This window comes from Chelonia mydas, chromosome 27 (assembly GCF_015237465.2).
Source record: "Chelonia mydas isolate rCheMyd1 chromosome 27, rCheMyd1.pri.v2, whole genome shotgun sequence".
NCBI classification, from domain to species: Eukaryota; Metazoa; Chordata; order Testudines; family Cheloniidae; genus Chelonia; species Chelonia mydas.
This window is the reverse complement of record NC_057860.1, coordinates 14,107,455-14,126,788: the sequence shown is the minus strand read 5'-3', so window position 1 is coordinate 14,126,788 and position 19,334 is coordinate 14,107,455. Positions and strand designations below refer to the sequence as shown.

General features: G+C 44.7%; 1 protein-coding gene across 4 annotated transcripts in view; it reads left to right on the top strand.

Annotated features, from left to right (window-relative positions):
* ACLY (ATP citrate lyase) overlaps positions 1 to 19,334 on the top strand; it is a 44,904-nt gene that overhangs the window by 1,991 nt on the left and 23,579 nt on the right. For all 4 annotated transcript variants that reach the window (XM_037886727.2, XM_037886728.2, XM_043536772.1 and 1 more), the window contains exons 2-6: positions 12,809 to 12,980; positions 14,411 to 14,533; positions 17,061 to 17,123; positions 17,942 to 18,132; positions 19,091 to 19,170. In XM_037886727.2, coding sequence (XP_037742655.1) covers positions 12,822 to 12,980; positions 14,411 to 14,533; positions 17,061 to 17,123; positions 17,942 to 18,132; positions 19,091 to 19,170 — 616 coding nt within the window. In that variant the 5' untranslated portion in view covers positions 12,809 to 12,821. The remainder of the gene's footprint in view (positions 1 to 12,808; positions 12,981 to 14,410; positions 14,534 to 17,060; positions 17,124 to 17,941; positions 18,133 to 19,090; positions 19,171 to 19,334) is intronic.

Here is a 19,334-nt window from a genome sequence, read left to right as displayed (position 1 = left end):
CTATGTGAGATATTTGAGCCCCATAAGTTGCAGGTCTCATTCTCCTTTCCTGGGATCTCTTATTTTTGAGGGGGAGGAAGCCGGAGGTGGTGGTGATATACTGGAGGTATTTACTCTTTACACTGGTCCCAATAGCTCTTCTGGTCTGCTGCATATTACAGATGAACTATAAAAGGCCCTGGAAGGAAGACTTCTGTGTGTTGCTAGTGTACCCTGGGTTTCTGTAACACTGAGGCCAGCGGTTGAAGATGGGGAGTAGTGTGGTCTGAACATGGAGCTGGGAATCGGGAACTCCTGGGTTCTGATTTCAGCTCTGTGACTTTGGGCAAGACACTTCACCTCTCTGGAGGGTTCTGAGATCTTGGCTGAAAAGACATAATAAACATACCACCTTATTTCAAATGAGCTTAGCACAAACATGAATTATAATAAGCCTGGATAAATGGCTCTTGTTTTCTTTGTTGGATCACAAAGATTTGATTTCTTTGTCTGTTCAAATAGTCTGTCTAGGCCTGGTCTGTTCTAGTGCTTGTGCTGTGGCAGTTCCTCAAGTCTGGATCCAGAGACACTTTGGGGGTCTTATCCCTTCTTACTGGCTGCTGTGTTCTCTGGTGAAATGACTGAGAAGTCTGTCTGACCTCTCATCCCAGCTGTGAATAGAACCAAAGGCTTCGTAGGTTTTCTAAACAACCACTTCCCAAGGTCTCTCTTGCCCTGTTGTTTCAGACACCTCTTCCTCTTTTGCTGCTCTTCAAAATTCTTTTGCTTTAAACTTCACATTTCTCTGCCCAGAACTGCATTTTTCAGCTGCATCCAAGCATTTAAAGGTCCAAGCTGAAATCCTATCTGTATGTTGAATACATTATGCCTAGCTCTTCTGTTTAACTTCCTAATATCCTATCAGCCACATCCTTTAAATGTATTTATATCCCAGTAGTGCCCACAATGTGCAGAGTGCTGTACCAAGCCCACTCTTCCCCCCCCTCCCCCCCGAACTGATGGTAAGACTGGTTCCTCTTGGCCATAGTAATTCTTTATTCTAATGCAAAATAAACCCTTGATACAGGGACGTGTTTCAGCCTCCTTCCAAGCAGGGGACTCCCAATGACACTACTGGGGCGTTCTACACAAACAGTGAGGGTAGAATTTGGATACTAACAGTTCACAGTGCTGTCCAAGCAGTTCTCTTACAGCCCTGCCTCCTGGGACGGGTGTACTATCACTGCCCATTTTACAGATGGAGAAAGGTGTTACGGGACTTGCCCAAAGGTACAGAGGGAAAAGAAGTTAGAGCTGGGTTCAGAACTGCCAGCCCTCTGCTCAGGGCATTAGATCACTCCCGTCTCTCCCTTTAGTCAATGTTCAGTTCTCTGTATTGGTGGTGTGTTTCTCTGTTCCTGTGGGGAACAAGATGTACTTGGGGGGGACCTAGTGCCTCAAGAGCCAGGGATTCAAACTCTAAACTCCTACATGGCAATAAGGACCTCTTGGTTTTTGATCCTGTTGTAGCTGAATGGTGGTGGGATTTAGGATTTCATACAGAAATCTGACATCCAAGGATTAAATGGATGCTTGTGTTTACTGTGTGTCTCCCTTGATCCTTTCTTAAACAATGTCAGCCTCTTAACTCTTTCCAGAGACCCTAAATGACATCTCTAGAATTGGAGAGGGGAAAAACAAACACTAGGAGTGTAAACTCTCCATCTTCACTTTCTGAACTGTCCTCCTTCCATGCCCTTTGATAAGACCCTGCCTATGCTATGGTCAGAACTAGGTATGTTGCTACCAGAAGGGAGCCGATGTGGCTTGCCTTGCCACTGTGGGCTGGGATTGTTATTTGTTGGTCTTGGTGTTAATGAATGACCTGGAAAGGGGTCTGGTCTATAGCATGGTGACGTAATTCTCAAAAAAACAAACTATTGATGAGAATCTCGTCTACTAGCATCAGAAGTGTTCAAGTGTGTGACTGCAGTTAGCTAGCATGGTTCTGAACCAAGTGTGGACAAGACATAAGTAAGCCCCTGGTTTGCTTCCATGTAACAGGCCTGGTCTACACTGAGGAGGGGTGGGGGGAATTGATCTAGGTTAAGCAACTTCAGCTACGTGAATAGCTGTGGTAAGTCGACGACTGACGCTCCCCCGTCGACTCCGCTTCTTGCTCCAGTGGAGTACCGGAGTCAACGCGTAAGTACTCGGTGGTTGATTTATTGCTTTTAGACTAGATGTGATAAATCGACCCCTGCTGGATTGATCGCTGCCCGTCGATCCAGCGGGTAATGTAGACAAGACCTGAGAGCAGAATACCATGAACTCGAGTGGGAACTGGACCTGTGACTGGAACGGGGTCCAATATGAGCGGAACTTGGCACAGTGTCTTTTAATCTCTCTCATTCCCATAGCTGCTCTTTCCCCCTCCCCTAGTGAGAATACAGGTGTTCCTGTTACTAGGACCAGGCACTCAAAATTGAGGAAGGAAGATTAATAGCAAGATATGACCTCTTACCCATCTTCAAAAGAGCCTGTAAAACTGAAGCAACTGAGATAAAGCCTGAAATTATCATGTGTCTATGTCCATATCCACAGCTACTGTGTGCTGATAGCTCCCATGGAAAGCTTTGACCTCAGTGTCTTGTATTTCTAGAGTGTTTTGAAGCAGCACTGGCATGTCACCTTGAAGGAAGCTCCGGTGAGTTACTAAGATGAATAAACACTTTGCTCTGTCAAGTGTGACTGGATATTTGATACCCAAGCAGTGAGCTCCATGCTGTCTTGGGAAACCAGGGTAGTAGTTCAGACATTTTCTGTCATGAAAAAGAGGGGGCAGATTTGGCCACAACAGCTAAGATTTTTGGCTGCGCCTATCCAGAGTTCAGATTTTGTTAGTTCATGCTAAATATCTATTACTGGTTTTACAAACAAGATTCATAAACATGGTTCCCAGCAGTTCTGGCAAAGCAACTCTGTGGCAGTTGGTTTGACTTTCCACTTCTGAAAAGCAAGGGGCCAGCTGAATGAATGACGAGGAAGGCCCGGCATTGCTGACATGAGCTCAGCTTGGAAGGGGAAGATCATTGTTTGTTTTATAATTAAATCAGCAGAAACCAATCTGCCATCTGTTGCATTAGAGAGGGAGTTTAAAAGTTCCTCTCTGCTGGTAGGGCTAGGTAAACAGGAACGCTATCCAGGATCTAACAGATACCGTGCTTGGGTGCCCTTGCTCCTAGGAAAGGCTTTTCTCTGGAGGTGAGTAGGGAAATTGTTCTAAGAAGAATACGTGATTATTTTTTTTTTTTTCCCCCTTCCCCTAAGCTTCAAAAATTGCTGCTTCATAGATCTGAACTGAGCATTAGATGGGACACTTAACTCAAATGTCATCTTGGAACTGCTCCTGAAGAGACACTTAAGATTTTGTAGCTCTTGACCATTTATAAGCTCCTCTTGTTACCAACACCAATTTCACAATTTTACCAGAAATGGTGGCTGATGTCACATAGTGGCAAATTTTAGTTTAAATATTCCCAACAGATTTTTCCTTCCTAAACAAATTTTGACAATTTTTACTAGAGGGAATGGCTTAGTGGCCCTGCTCTGAAATCTCTAAACTACTGGGTCCTCTTTTCTTTCCCAGTTAGACAAATCTGAGTTCCATTCTGTTTCAGGCGTGTAGTTTCTTTTGGAGCACTCCTTAAAATCCAGTGTCTCTCTTGCTCTTAGTGGCCACTGCAGATCCCAGGGAACTCTTTTCAGAAGTTGAGGAGGGGGTTTTGCCCTGATTCCTTTGCCTAAAATGCCCCATCTGACTTCCCCTATCCTGTGCACTAGGTGGTATTTTGCCTTCAGCTGGTCCTCACCAGATCAGGTTATATGCATCTGTCAAGTTACAGCAGAGTCAGCGTTCAGCCACTCAGACCTATCTAGCTTGTCATCGTCAGTATGAATATTTTTTTCTTCTCCCTTGTTAATGTGCTTGAATGACTTTCCTGAGAACAAATCCTTCTAGCAGCTTTGACAGGTGACATCTGTTTTGGCAGAGAGAAGTAAATATTTCTGAGCCCCAGAGAACGTGACTTAGTCTGTCAGTTTCCTGTACCCTCTCTGGAGTTCCTAATGAGCATTGGGATGTCGGTAAAGATGGTATCTATTTATGAACTAGTAACGTTTTGAAAACTCATGATTTTCTTAACACAGTAACTGGCATCTTTGTACAGGAAACCAACCCCAGAGTGGATAGACCCTCACAGTTTAATTGAAAGCCTTTTGGAAGAACCATGTTGAATTGTGTTTAGCAACTGGCCCAGCAAAGTAGTGGGAGTAGCTTACCCTCTTGCCAAGTAATGTGTGTCCACTCCCGTATATATAACTTCTCCTTACAGCAGGAAGGGATAGGAATTGGGAATGGCCAGGGATTTGTCTAGCCCAGTCTGTGGAAGAAGCAAGTACAAGCAGTTTCAGAGGTAGGTGCAAAGCCCTGCAATAGACAACTTATGGAATAACCTGTCCAGAGGGGAAGTTTCTTCCTAAATTTGTTGGTTTAAACCATGAAGTAGGAGGGCTGATATCCTCTTACAGATTGGCTGGAAGTATATGGCCTTCCGAACATAACCGTAGGTTCTCATTTTCCATTTACATATCCAGTCCTCTTTTAAAGTTACTAGGCTTTTTGGTAGAAAGTAAATGTTATATTATTTATGGGCTGAGTTTGTGGGGCCTTACACTTAGCTCCGTGGCATTCCTCTCTGCTTGTTTGTCTGTCTGTCTGGATGTAACACAGTGACTTTTGAACATGGCATCTGATCAATTCCACCATTTCAGGGAATGTTCTAGGCACTGATGGGCAGAAGAATCCTGTTGATTTTGGTGAAAATCAGAAGACTGAAAAGGGAGAGACATGGGGGACACATGGAGCCCCTGGCATCTGGTTAGCGGAGCCAGCAGCTTGAACCTCTTTAATTGAAGGGGGGAGATTAGGTGTGGACACAGAACCCTTCACGGGGGGGGTGTCATTACGGGGGGTACACAGCGTCCCTGGCATGGGAGGAGGGGGATGGAAACTCATAGAACCCCAGCATGTGGCAGAGAGGGGAATGGGGAGCACAGAGATACTGCCCTGATGGGGCGAGGGAAAGGAGACACCCTGAGCCCCTGGCATGAGGGGTGGGGGATTACAGTGAATCCCTGACATAGAGGGGGATGGCAAGATGGCTCACAGGGAGCTTTTGGGGAATGGAGGAATTCAAGAGGCCCCTGGTATGTGCAGTGAGCTTGGCCTGCAGAAGCAACAAAGTGTGCAAACCCTCTAGTTGTTCATCTTCTTGACTCTCACCCTCCTAAAAATGTAGGCCTTTGTAGTCAACTGGATTTTCCTTGTTCTCTATCTAGTGGTTTCTAGCTAGATTGTGCTGGGCAGAGTCCTCTTCGTTCAGGACCTTCTGTCTAAGAAGGAGGTTCCCTGTCCAAATACCTCCATAGCTGGGTCCAGGATTGGGTTTAAGGATTTTCTGTTTGGCTGGGCTGATTTCTAATAATTTTGTCCTTTTCTTGACAGGGGGTTGGTGCTTTCTGGACCGCTTAGTCCAGTTCTGCGGTTATAATTTTAACCACAGTATTGTGCCCTTATGACCTAAAATACAGTGAATTAAAAATTTTCTGTTTTTGTAGTAGAACATTCCATGCTGAAAGATTGTTCAACCCCTGATGTGGAATCATTCAGACGGTCTTCCCACAAAAATGCATCTACTGCAGGGTGTGAAAACAGAGCTAGAATCTTGGGCCAGAATCGGATCCAAAAAGTCTGCAAAATCCCTTTTTTTTTTTTTTTTTTTTTTTTTTTTTTTTCCCCCCCCCCTCAGTAAGTTGGGGAATGAGGATGTGTTCTGGAATATGGAGGCTATTCTGAGGCCCAGTGTGGAGGTTGGGAGTAGGGGCTGTTTTTATTTTTCTTTGGCTGATTTGTGGTCATGTTCTGACCTCTTCATCCATCAGGGAGTAGCTTGAATCTCCCCTGAGATGTGCTCTGGCCCTTCCTGTCATTTTCTTCATATGACCAACATATGTAGAAGAACAGAGCATCAAGTCACCGGAGTTCACTGGGAAGCATGCGCCCTTCAAAAAGCATGAAAACTCCTCAGACCTCTCCAGTTTAATAGTCATTTAATCTTTTTTTTGCTCTTCTGATGTTGGTATATAACGTTAATGGTGCTCCTTGAAAAGCTGTTGAGTTTTACACCCTTGTAGATCATACTACTGCGTTCAAAGCACACCCTCAAAATCACTTTTGTTGCAGAGATTGTTCTTTTGCAAAGCCTCTGTAAACACAGCAAGATCTATTCAAGGCACGTGTGAAGGCTGGTTCCATGAGAAATCAATGTCTCATAAAAAGTAAATTATGTTAAATGTAATTCTTACCACAGTGATTCACCCATCAGAAAAGGCAGGGTACATGGCTTTCATTCAGCAGAACTCTCTGTTTGTGCATACAAAGGAGCAAAGTATCACACAGCTGATTCAAATAAATGTCTGTGGCATATTCTGAAGTTAAGTCTGGACCAACCGCTCTGAAATGCCAACTAATTGTCTTTTGCTCTGTTGTCTTGTCTCCCATTCAACTGTGCTTCCACCATTCTCCTTTCAGTGAGGATGGGATGATAATAATGAAATAACTGGATCCTAGCAGTAAGCCTGTGTGCCATGCCTACATAGGGTCCCTAGAATGGCTCCTTAGCTAGCCAAAGAGTGTTGTGGATTAGCAATCTAACAGGTTCACCAACTTTATCCCACGCCTCCCTTGAGTTGAGGAATGTTGCCAAGGTCCTGACCCTATAGGAGCAGGTGTAGGGGTCTGCCTATGTGCATGTAGCTTGCAGGATTGCAGCCTAATGCTGCAAGAAGACTGTAATCTGATTTGACCAGAAAAGCAAAAACAACAAGGTCTCAGCAAGCAAATGGACAGGAGGTGGGGGTGACCCTGGGGCTTGTGTGTGTGTATGGGAGACTTTTTTTTTATTTATTTATTGGCCCAGAGGAACTGAGCGCCCACTGCTCCCACTGGCAGTAGGTATAGCTGTGAGGCCCTCCGTGCTTGAAATGAGCCTATGAGGTTTGGGACCTGACCTACTTAACTGTTGGAAAACAACAAGGTCTTTTTTGCAGTAAATGTTACATGCACTTCACATCGAATTGGTGCTATTGCTCGAATGTTTGCTAAAGAACAGGTACAAACAATTAGCCGGGCCTGCTCTGAGTGTCTTAGTGACCGATTGGCAGACCTGCACTCTGTGCATAGAGCAGGCATCTGCTGATGTATTGTGGAAATTTTTCTGCTGACTGTTGCGCAGAGCAGTTCTGCAGATAGTAGCATATTTTCAGTTTTCTCTATCCCCATGGTCCTGGGAATAGCAGGGTCAGTGCTGCTGAAGAGCTTAACTAGGATAGTCCTACTGCTTCTCCCCCCACCAATTTTATTATTAAGCAACCCTTGAATGAAAGCAGGGTCTTTGTTGCTTTTAACATTTTAGCTGCTGCCAGTGTCATAACCCTTTGGCCTCACCATTCTTGCCACAACAGCTGTGATGTCACAAACTCAGGACAATGAGGTCAGGTGAGGAACAAGCAGCGAGAGCAGCTGAATTAATAGAGAATACAAATTTTGTAAAGCCTTCGATGAGCTTTTTGTGGGCTTGCAGTGTCATAACCCACGATAACAGCACTCTTGCCTTTCTATCAGAGGCTCTCAAAGCAGTTTGTATACTCCAGGTTTAACAACTGCCCAGTGGATTAGGTTAGTATTCCCCCATTTTACAGATTTTGGGCAGGGGGAGGACAAAACAGACACAGGAAGCCTCTGGTCATGAAGAGTCCCAAGGTCACACAGTGAATCAATGCCAGAATGACACTAAACTGGAAGAAGTGGTAGATACGCTGGAGGGTAGGGATAGGATACAGAGGGACCTTAGACAGATTAGAGGATTGGGCCAAAAGAAATCTGAGGTTCAACAAGGACAAGTGCAAAGTCCTGCACTTAGGATGGAAGAATCCCATGCACCGCTACAGACTAGGGACCGAGTGGCTAGGCAGCAGTTCTGCAGAAAAGGACCTAGGGGTGACAGTGGACAAGAAGCTGGCTATGAGCACTGTTCCCTCTAAGCTGTGTGCATGTGCATGCGCAAACGGTGAAACACCGCACGCACAGAAGCATAACAATTTGTACAGAAGAAATTTTTTGCACACACGGCCTGTCAAAAATTAGAGGGAACATTGGCTATGAGTCAACAGTGAGCCCTTGTTGCCAAGAAAGCTAATGGCATTTTGGGCTGTATAAGTATAAGCATTGCCAGCAGATCAAGAGATGTGATCATTCCTCTCTATTCAGCATTGGTGAGGTCTCATCTGGAGTACTGTGTCCAGTTTTGGGCCCCACACTACAAGAAGGATGTGGAAAAATTGGAAAGAGTGCAGCAGAGGGCAATAAAAATGATTAGGGAACTGGAGCACATGATTTATGAGGAGAGGCTGAGGGAACTAGGGATGTTTAGTCTGCAGAAGAGAAGAGTGAGGGGGGATTTGATAGTTGCTTTCAACTACCTGAAGGGGGGTCCAAATAGGATGGATCTAGACTGTTCTCAGTGGTACCAGATGATAGAACAAGGAGTAATGGTCTCAAGTTGCAGTGGGGGGATATTAGGAAAAACTTTTTTGCTAGGAGGGTGGTGAAGCACTGGAATGGGTTACCTAGGGAGGTGGTGGAATCTCCTTCCTTAGATATTTTTAAGGTCAGACTTGACAAAGCCCTGGCTGGGATGATTTAGTGGGGGATTGGTCCTGCTTTGAGCAGGGGGTTGGACTAGATGACCTCCTGAGGTCCCTTCCAACCCTGATATTCTATGAATGGGAGCCAGGAATCCTGATTCCCAGTCTCCTGTTCTAACCACTAGATAATACTGCCCTCCCAAAGGTAGGAAGGGAACCTTGGAGTACTGACTCTGAGTCACCTGTATGATATTTTACATGTGTGTATAGGGCCTTTCATTATTTAATTTTTGTGTACTGTAGTGCTTTGCAGAGCTGTGCTGTTATATGAGAACTTTAGTATTTCATCCTGAAAGAACCCAAAATGTAAGATTTGTAATTAGCTCTTTAAAATACGTAAGAAATGGATTTGCCATACTTCGTATCTTAATGCAGTGAAATGCGACATTGGTTTTCTCTGAGGCTGCCCTTTGGCCTACTTTAAAACAGGCAACTGATGGATTTCCATGGGGTGTGGGAGCCATATTGTAGCTTTCTATCAGACAAAATAAAAGATCACACATGGCTTGGAGCTCTGCAAGCTCCCAGAAAGAGTATAATTTAAAAGCAAAAAGCTAATGGAAAGCTTTGTGAGTGCTTCTATACAAATTGCCAAAAATAGCATGCTGGCTGTTGTGAAGGTGATTGGCAGAGCTGTGTCTGGGTGGGCAGGGAAGCTTGCACTTACCTGTGCCAGCTACTAACCCAATATACAATCACGCCTGGTCTTCGCTGTCTAAAATGAAAGGTTGACAGGGGGTTGACTAGGCAGTAAATCATCCTGGGAAGGAATTCACTTGCTTTCCTGGATATACCTGTTCAAAACAATCTGTGTCAGTGACTTTATAGTCAGGAAAGTGATTGTGTAAAGGATGACGTTCCATCTCCTTTTTGCTAATTGCAGAGCTAATTAGCTCAGTTTGCAAATCAACAGACGATCCTTCTAATTGTTGGTGCTGCAAAATCCAGCTGATTCCCAATGGTGCATCTGTTCTTTCTGCCTCTTTTAGCTTCCCTGCTAATCAAGATTCAGCAATCAAAACAACTCTGCAGCTCACGTTGGTGCACAGTAGAATCCAGCTTGCTTTTTCAAAGCTCTGTGGCATCTGCAGGGCTAAGAAGGGCAGAAAACTACTTCTTGACAGTAGACTCAGCAGATTGAACTCTATAGTGAGCAAAGAGGATGAAGGTCATCTTCTAGCCATAATCCCCACACTTGAAGCTCTGGATACAAGCACTTTGCTGACTTCTTTAGTGTACCCAGACATACCTGCCAATATTCTATATATTCTTTCTCCTTGAGACTCTTATATCATGCCTTTGATATTTCACCACTGTTCAATCAAGCCTCTTGTTCCTCTAAAGCAGTGGTTTTCAACCTATGGTCTGAAGACTAAGATTTCCAAATGGGTCCGCGCCTCCCGTTGAGATATTTTAGGAGTCCACAAATGAAAAAAGGTTGAAAACCACTGCACTAAAGGAGCCTGGTGCTGCAGCCCTCTCGGCAGTATGGCTGAGTAGCTCCAGCAACACCAAGTGGGTATCTGCGCAACTCTGTTTATAGCCAGATCTGGAGACAATCCACTGGAGCTATGGAGCAGGCCTTCCAGGTCATAAAATGTTAGTTTGAAGCTAATCCATTGGCATGCAGCATATCCACTTACCTGTTACCTGCCCTTAGTAGCATTGAGATAATGTTATGATGGGGGTTGGCTTGGTGGTTTGGGGTTTTTTTGGTTTTTTTTTTTTTGTATCCTGCTGTCACCTGGTTGCAGAGGGAAGAGGAAGTGCCGCTGCATGCTGTCGCTAAGTCCGTCGTAATGATGGACATCTGATTGAAACTCTAGCTTGCTGCTACAGCTATCGTGAGATGACTGCATGTTCAGCCTTGGTGTCTACATGCAATCTAGTACCTGCCAGACGTATGCATCCCTGAGAGAGGGCTGTAATTCCACCCTGAGAAACGATAACATTGTTTAGGAAAGTCTCAGAATAAGCAAATAGAGCTAACTTTAATCTAGCTGATCAGTCAGTCCGCAAACTCATTTTGCATTGTGCTATAGCCTAGTCAGAAAGTAGTCTGGTCTTGAGCATTGAGCTGCGCTCGTGCATTCAGCCAATGCAGCAGTACAGCTATCCACCTCCATGAGCACTTTGAATGCATACCTGGGTCTCCTGGTTAGATCCCAGATTTGTATGGAGAATGCTGCATGACTCATCCTTTTCTCCATCGAACGTATTCCTTCCTTTAAATTTAAAACTCTGCCTCCAAACTCTGTTTATAATGATCATTGATGATTCCCAGTCATGGGCCTAGCTAAGTCAAAGATGAGAAACTGCCCACCTTGGCACAGGTTCTTGTTAAGCACAAGATATTACAAGAAATACAACAGAATCTATTCTGTGCTTCTATCTGTTTAAACTGCTTCCTTTCATGGATTTGTATGTGCTATCTGGCCCCTGTCCTGTGATGGGATTTTCAGTTGTCTTTGCCAAGTCATATTTGTACACTTCCATGGCCAGACTGTTACAAGGTTTGTTTTGGGGGTTTTGTTTTTCTTATGCTCTTCCACTCCTCACTGCTGATCTTTTTCAGAGTAGTTCTTGGTTCACAATAATTGGGAGAGGAGACATAAGTGATTCTTTCTTCCCAAAAAAGAAACTGGAATGAAAGAGCTTTGCTTGTGTGAACGCCTCCACTTACTGCCATCCCTGGCTTGGCAAAGGGAAGTCCTGCTAAGGCAAGTAGCCTGAAGAGCACTGTTGACATGCCCAGAAATCCATGAGTTGTTGGCTATGCCAGTTCGTCAGCGATCTAACCGCTTACTAAAAATGGAGCCGTTTGTTAACCTCTGCAGGTCACAAGCTTTAAATCTGGTGCCTGTCATGTGGAAATGGGTTCAGTAAAAAATAATTTTTATAAGCAGCATTTACTTGTAGCAGCAATCAACACTTCTGTGCCATTTATAACACTTTTTGGCACTTCGATGTTGCAGCCAAAACAAAGTTGCAACTCCAAGAATATAGAGCCCTGTGTGCTGGTGTCTTTAAAGGAGCGAATTCCCAGCTGGTTCTAGAGCCCATCCTTTGGAAGGGGAAAGGAATTTAAGAACTTCAGCACCTCACTTCGTCCCCTTCCAGAATTCTGCACATAGAATTTCCTCCCCCATAGGAAACTAGATGCTGTGAGACTGCTCTCAGGCCACTTGTTCTAGAACAATGAAGTGAGGTGGTATTGTAAACAAGGGGGAAAAAACCATAATGGAGGGGGGTTTTCTGTTCAGATATAAGCATTTGATTAGTGATTCCTAAAACATTAAGAATCATAACTTTAATAGGGGTCCTATCAGGAGGAAATGCTGGAAACATAACATACTTTGGAAGAAAGTAGTGGGCTGGAGGAGGGGTTTCTGTCATACTGCCCTACTGGCCCTGTGTGGAGAGAGAGCAGACGTATGTAGTTGTGGGCAGGTTGCCCTCCCTGTAGGGGGTGGGGAGGCACAGACCTGACACGTCGTCTGCTGTGAAGGCTCCTCCGGTGCAGAGTTGGGTGGCTTTCTCGTCTTGCTGCAAGGCCCCCCTCTCTCCCACAGGGGGTGGAAAATGTTAGGAGGGTTAGGGTGTTAGGAGTCGTTGAATAGGGTGAGGATTTTGATCAATGGGGACTATTTACTTGATCAGTGGGATTTTGTAGGTTTTTCATAATGACAAGATGGAGCCTGGAGGCTTGGATAGGCACTCGGATTAATAAATGTCTCTACTTAACCTAACCTTGTGTTCTCATTGAACCCGAGGGATGAAATATCTGCAAGTCTGAGTCAGTGTCTGTCTATATAAAAAATTTTTGTAGCTGCGTTGGTCCTAGGATACGAGAGACAAGGTGGGTGAGGTAGTATCTTTTATTGGACGAATGGCGGTTGGTGGGAGGGACAAGTTTTTGTGTTTCACAGAGCTCTTCCTCAGGTCTAGAGGAAGTAAAAGATAGTACATCACTCACCTTGTGTCTCTCGCTCTTTAAATTCAGTTACTAGGTAGCCATGTCAGCCAAAGCCATATCTGAGCAGACGGGGAAGGAGTTCCTATACAAATATATCTGCACATCCTCAGCCATTCAGAACCGCTTCAAGTATGCCAGAGTGACGTCAGACACCGACTGGGATCGGCTGATTCAGGATCACCCCTGGCTCCTAACTGAGGTAAGCACAATGACTTGCCCTTCTGCAATGCCATTCATTGGAGGGTGTCTGAGCATTTTACAATCACTAGGCTATACAACATACTTCCTATGAGGTGGGTAATTATAGAGTGGGAGGTTAGATGACCTGCCTTCAAAGTCACACCGTAAGTCTGATAGCTGGGACTAGAACCCATGCATCTGGTCTTCTGGTTCCCAGCTCTCACATCTAACTTGTACTCTAGCATGGCTACTGCCAAGATGGCTGTAAGTTGGATCATTGCATGCCGGTTCTCTAAAGCTGACGGCAGTGGCGGCCTGCATTGTAGAACTCTGCCCTTTGGCTGTGCTATCGTGAAGTGTTGGTAGCCGGCAGGGTCCATGCCAGGAAATGTGGAAGAAAGTAACCCAACATGGCAGTGGAGCACTGAGAATAGATAAATGTGGCTTCAGTAATGCCGTATTGGTGTCAAAGGAACCTGACTGTGTTGCTGATTTGAGGGCTTGAGTGACTCCTGTTAAACAAAGAAATGTCAGCAGACAAATCGAGATTGGCCCACGTTAGCAAAAAAAACTTGAGTGTGAAGTAGTCATGTAGCTACTACGCTCTAGACATTTCAGTCTTCATTCCCAATAATGTGCTCTGTTCCGACACTCTTTCCTTACCCAAGTACTATATAGTGGGTTGAGGATGATCATAGCATTAGAATGACTGGCCTTCACTCTGACTTGTTTTGGGTTTCGGTAAGTAGATGTGTTGGATTTTTTTGTATCTGAGCAAAAAATGTAAGGTAAGTTTGTTGTTTTTCTTTCGTTTGTGAAGTCTTTTTGTCCTGCTTCCTAGCCATGCATCTTCTGCATAGAGCAGTGAGCATCTCTTCAGAGTTCCTTTTTTCTGTTTGGCTAACCTGGCTCCTTTCCAGCTATTAATTATTTCAAGCCACTGGTTAGCAGGACATGGATGTTCCACGCTGTCCATTTTCTTGCTGATTGATAGCACCTGCACAGTAACTAATTAAATGCTCAACACTTAACTGGATGAGTCAGCTGCTGGAAAATATCAGCAGTATCTCTGAGAGATTTTCAGGAATCCTAAAAGAACTGTGGACAGCACACATCCTTTTGTTGGGGTTGTATACTGAACTTTTGAAATGTCTATGGGCTTACAGTGTCCGTCCAGCAAAGATCACCATGTTTTTTTTTCCTTTCTTTTTGAATTTGGTGGAATCTCCCACCTAGTATCCAGGGCAGCACTAAGGGTGCATTTTGCCTAACAACCATAGTACATTGGGTCCCAGCCAATAGGTTAAACAAACTCTCCCCTAGGACACTTTGCTGCAGAGAATTTACTTAATTTAAAACTCAGTTTAATAATCTGCAGAGACTCTGTCTGCTTAACTCAAAGCTTCTGATTTTTCTCTCTCCTTCGACCCCTCGTGTCTGATATTCTAGCGTCTGGTGGTGAAGCCAGATCAGCTAATAAAACGGCGTGGGAAGCTTGGATTAGTTGGAGTTAATCTTGACCTGTGTCAGGTGAAGGCTTGGCTCAAACCCCGTCTGGGACAAGAAACTACGGTAGGTACGGAGCGTATTGGCCAAGGTTCTAATGGCAGATGTAGCAGTGAAGAGATGAAAAGTCACTTGTATTGCTCTGACCCTTTCGTGCTATAAACCTGATCTTTAGCGGGCTTTGTATGTTACTTTCTATGTGCCAGGTTATCCCTCTCGCATATACCAGTGTAAGGCAGGAATAATCATTGAAGTGATGCTGATGGAAAACCAACTGAGAGGAGAATCTGACCTATGTGTATCTACTGTTGGGAATTAAGCACCATTTGGTAGCCCACTGATGGCACAGTTCAGTCGACTTACTACCCATTATTAGTATCCAATGACTAAGCCTATTGTGAGACACTGTCAGTAGAAAAAAAGTGGTGAATTCCCACTGAATTCTCATGTCATTCTAAATATCTGTCCCCACTTAAGAGCCAGCACTGCCTCTCGTTGGGGTGGCTGTTCCATTTTACTGGTGCCCAAAGTAGCTGTAACAAGACTGACCTAAAAGCAAAGTCCTCACATCGCCCCTTCGTTGTTGCCAGCCAGTGTATTAGTCACTGTGTGTTGGCTGACACTGGAGTCTTATGTCAGTCCTCCATTTTAATTGGATGCTGTCTTGTAACTTTTGTTCTCCTGGGAACGCTCTGACGATGATAAAGACACCTGTTATCTCAGCCTCTGCATCTCAGGAGTTGATGGAGTCGTGCTGCCTGGAGTTAACCAAGGCCTTGTCGTTACTATGACTGATATACAGCTGGCTCCATCACTGAGATGCACAGCAGGGGCTGCAAAGCCACTCCTGAAGGACGTTGTGAAATGGGGCAGGCAGCTGCATCCGGGTGGGGCTGCCCCTTGAGAAACAAGGGGTGTTGACGTAACTGCTGAGGATAATGCAAGGGCCATGTCTGAATGAGTGGGCTCAGTATGGGGGCGTGGGCTCCTGACCCAGTATTTATCTCTCTTCCCCCGCTTTTCCTAAATGTGTTGAGCCTTTAACGGCATAAAAAAATCATTCAGGGTAAAAACCCATTTAAAAAAGATTAAATCAGACAAGGCATTTTGTTATCCATAAAACAGACCTTTTGGAGACCTGATTATTCTATCTTCATATACATTTCTGCCCCCATGCCCTCCAAATTAACGTTCAGAGCTTGTGAAAGTGGGGACTGATAGCACTAGTTAGACTGAGGCAGATTAGACTATAGACACTCACCGACTTATGCAATCGTTCCGTTCCAAAACACCTTGCGTAACTTGAATTTTGCATAAGTCGGAAACATATACCCGACCATTACGCCCCAAAAAACCCCTTCCTATTTCTAGCTTACAGAACTTTTTCCATAAGTGCGGGTTTGCGTAAGTCGGGTCTTGCGTAACCCGGGGAGCGTCTGGAGTTTTAACCCTGGGTTTTGCAGGCTGCCTTACATAACTCTGCTGATGACCCTCACTCCTGTCCTGCAGCCCACTGACATCCCAGTCTTGGGTCTTGTGAGCAGGGGCTGATCACTTCAAATTGCGCACTGGTTTGGGGATCTGGACAACTGTCTACTATTAAAGAACCACCAAACTCATTTTACGTGATGACTTAAGATGGCATTTGAAACCAGGTGATCACTAATATTTATAACCCACAGTGTGAGCCTAGAGGACAGGTCTCTGTCCCTCCACAGCCTGTGTTTGGGAAATAGTTCCTCCCAAGCCTGCTTTTCAGGGCTGATGTGGGTGTTGATCTCCTGGGTGTTGACTGCATCCTGCCTTGTCGGAACCCAGCCTGTGAGCTGCTGCCTGTGGCTGGGCAAATGGATTGCGGCTATGTTGATGCCCTGTCGTTTTTGCCATTCATCTGAGGATAAAGCTGTTCTGGCGCTTTTGTGCGCCCTCGCTGATGTAAGCTGTCAGCCCAAGGCAAAGAGGACAAAAACTGGCTATTCATCTGATGATAACCCTTCCGAAAATCAGCCATTAACAATGTCCAAGGAGAAAATTTGGGTCCTCCTGCCCCATGCTGGTAATAACACTGTGGGGTGTGTTTTAGTTACTGAAGGTTAAGGGAGGGACAGTACATGCATCTCATGTAGCACATAGTACTGAACTAAGTGTTGCCCTTTGGAAGTATAGTACTTCTGGGATGTGAAGTGGCAAACTGATTACATTGCAGTTTGAGTAAGACCAGCAGTGGCCATTGGAAAGGGGGGAAGACAGACTTCATAGTAATGTCAGTACAATGTCATAGATTGCCAGCTTTCTGGAGAGAAGAGACCATGGGGAGGTGGGAGACGCTGAGCTCTGAGAAGGCTTCCTGAAGCTTCATGTGAGTGTTGAAATGCCGCAGACTAGCTCAGTGGTCTTCATAGCAGCAGTAGTATGCGCTGCCATGCTGGAGTGTGGCGATACTGGTTTCAGGAATACATATTCCAACCAATAGAGGTTGTTGGGAATTGATTTGAGTCAGAGCAGTGTTAGACATCCTGGAGTGTGTTTCTGCCATGTCTTAGCTGTGGCTACTGCGTGAAGCTTTAATGGTGTGTCTCTCTCCTATCAACAGATTGCTAAAGCTACAGGTATCCTTAAGAACTTCCTGATCGAGCCCTTCGTCCCTCACAAGCAGGTTGGTATTCCAATTAAAACACAAAGAAGTGCTCCAAAATAATCTTGTTTGGCCCAGACTGACTGACTGCTCTTAGGGATGGAGAAAGCAAGCACTTGGGTGGATGTCAGAAAGGTGATGAGGCTGACCATGTTTTCACTGAGAAATAGAGAGCTTTAGAATCTTTGCACAGAGACAGTGATTTACAGCTGCACTGGTCGGTTGCTTTTCCTCCCCACTAGGAGGCGATCCTGCCGCAGTAAAGATCACATGGGAACAGGCAATAAATTGTTCCTCCAATCTGGTGGCTGTCAAGCAGGAAGAAGAAAGAGAGTGCTGAAGTGAGACAATTTACGTGATATTTAGGGAGATGTAGCTACCACATAATCTTTCCCTGCCTTGGTCTGTGGTGTTGGTTGTATGCTACTTTCAACATCTGAAACTGAGGTTCCCTCATTTTCCCCAAATGAGGATTGTGCTGGCACCTTAACAGGCTTCTGAAGCCCGTACTTCAGCGGTTTAAAATGGGAGCAGATTGCATCTGACCAAGGAGACTACAGGTCGTGGGATATGATATGCCCAGTGGAAGCTGTTGTGATCAAACTGGAGCATCATGTGTTGGGACCTGAAGTCTCCCCAGGCTGCCCCTCCAAGCGCAGCCATGTAATAGTCTATAGAATTCCCTGGGATGCATTAAGAACGTCTCTGATGGACACCAGCTACTCCTGGATTGGGTTTTTCAATGAGTTAACTTGGGCACCCCTTGAAATTTAGCTAAGCAATGCCATTGCTGGGTGTGACTTACTAGCGAATGTTCATCCCCCTGATCTGTGCCACAGGAAGAAGAGTTCTATGTGTGCATCTATGCTGCCCGCGAGGGGGACTACGTGCTCTTCCACCATCAAGGGGGTGTGGACGTGGGAGATGTTGATGCCAAAGCTCAGAAGCTCTTGGTGAGGGTGGATGAAAAGCTCAGTGCATCCGATGTGAAAAAACATCTCCTGGTGCACGCGCTGGAGGAAAAGAAAGAGTAAGCAGGAATATAATTCTACATCCTATATGCCCCCAGTCCCAATGTTCTGTATGTCAACTCTCCTTCCCAAAACCTCTCACGTTTCAGTGGAGTTGATCCTCATTTTTCTCCATGAATGTTCCTCTATGGCTTATGAGTATGGGCAGGAATGTGCACCGCATCCCAAACAATCTAAATTCCTTGGGGTTGTCTGTTTCCTGTTGAGCTGCAAAAGGCATATTTTACATTCAGCCCAAGGACAGCCCTTTTCCCCCCGTGATTCTTTATGTAAGGGCAGGACAATTCCTGGAGTCTGATTGCTATGTCTTGCAGGGCTTGTAAAACTACTTGAATCCAGTAGTTGGTGGCTGATTATGGAAAGGTATGATTCCTTGTCCTGGGTGAGCTACTTGAGATTTTATAGCCTCTTGATATTCAAAAGCTTATTTCAGATTGATCTGCAGATTTCAAAGCTAACTATTAACTTTCTAGTTAAAGAAGATGCAGGTAACTAATCTCATATTTCATTATTTGGAAACACAATAATTGCTGAAGGCCTTCTTTTGAGATGCACCTCATCAGGCTCTTAGATCTACTCTTGTTCACTCCAGTCTTTCCTTTCTCCGGCTAATGGGCCTTGAAGTTGAGTTCTGACAAAAGATGCACATCTGACAGAGATTTCTGCCTCCTAATGAGATTAAACCAGATGGAAACATCAGATGACAGTCTTGAGACAATAACATTTTCTCTGCAGTTTTTTTTTTTTTTAGTGGGGGTTTAATTAAATTGAGTCATTCAGGTCCTGACCTCTGAGTCATTACCCAGACATCTTCCCTTGAAAATGAATGTGAATGAAAGAAATTGATAGGAGGTAGGATCTCCACAGACAAAGATGATAAAGGAACTGGGACAGGCTCTTCTATATCTGTTATGTCTACCTGCTCTAATTAATTTATGTATTTTAATTTTTGTGCAGTGTCCTGGCTAGCTTCATATCTGGCCTTTTCAACCTTTACGAAGACTTGTATTTCACGTACCTTGAGATAAATCCACTAGGTAACTCTGATGTCTTGGGGAGAGGGTAGAAGAATCACTGCAGGGTTGCTTTGTTTTAACAGTGATATTTTGTTCATCCTTCCACATTCTATACAGGTCAAAGTAATACCTAAGCAAAAGTGATACAAAAAAATGCACAGGCTTTCTATGAGTAGTTAATTATA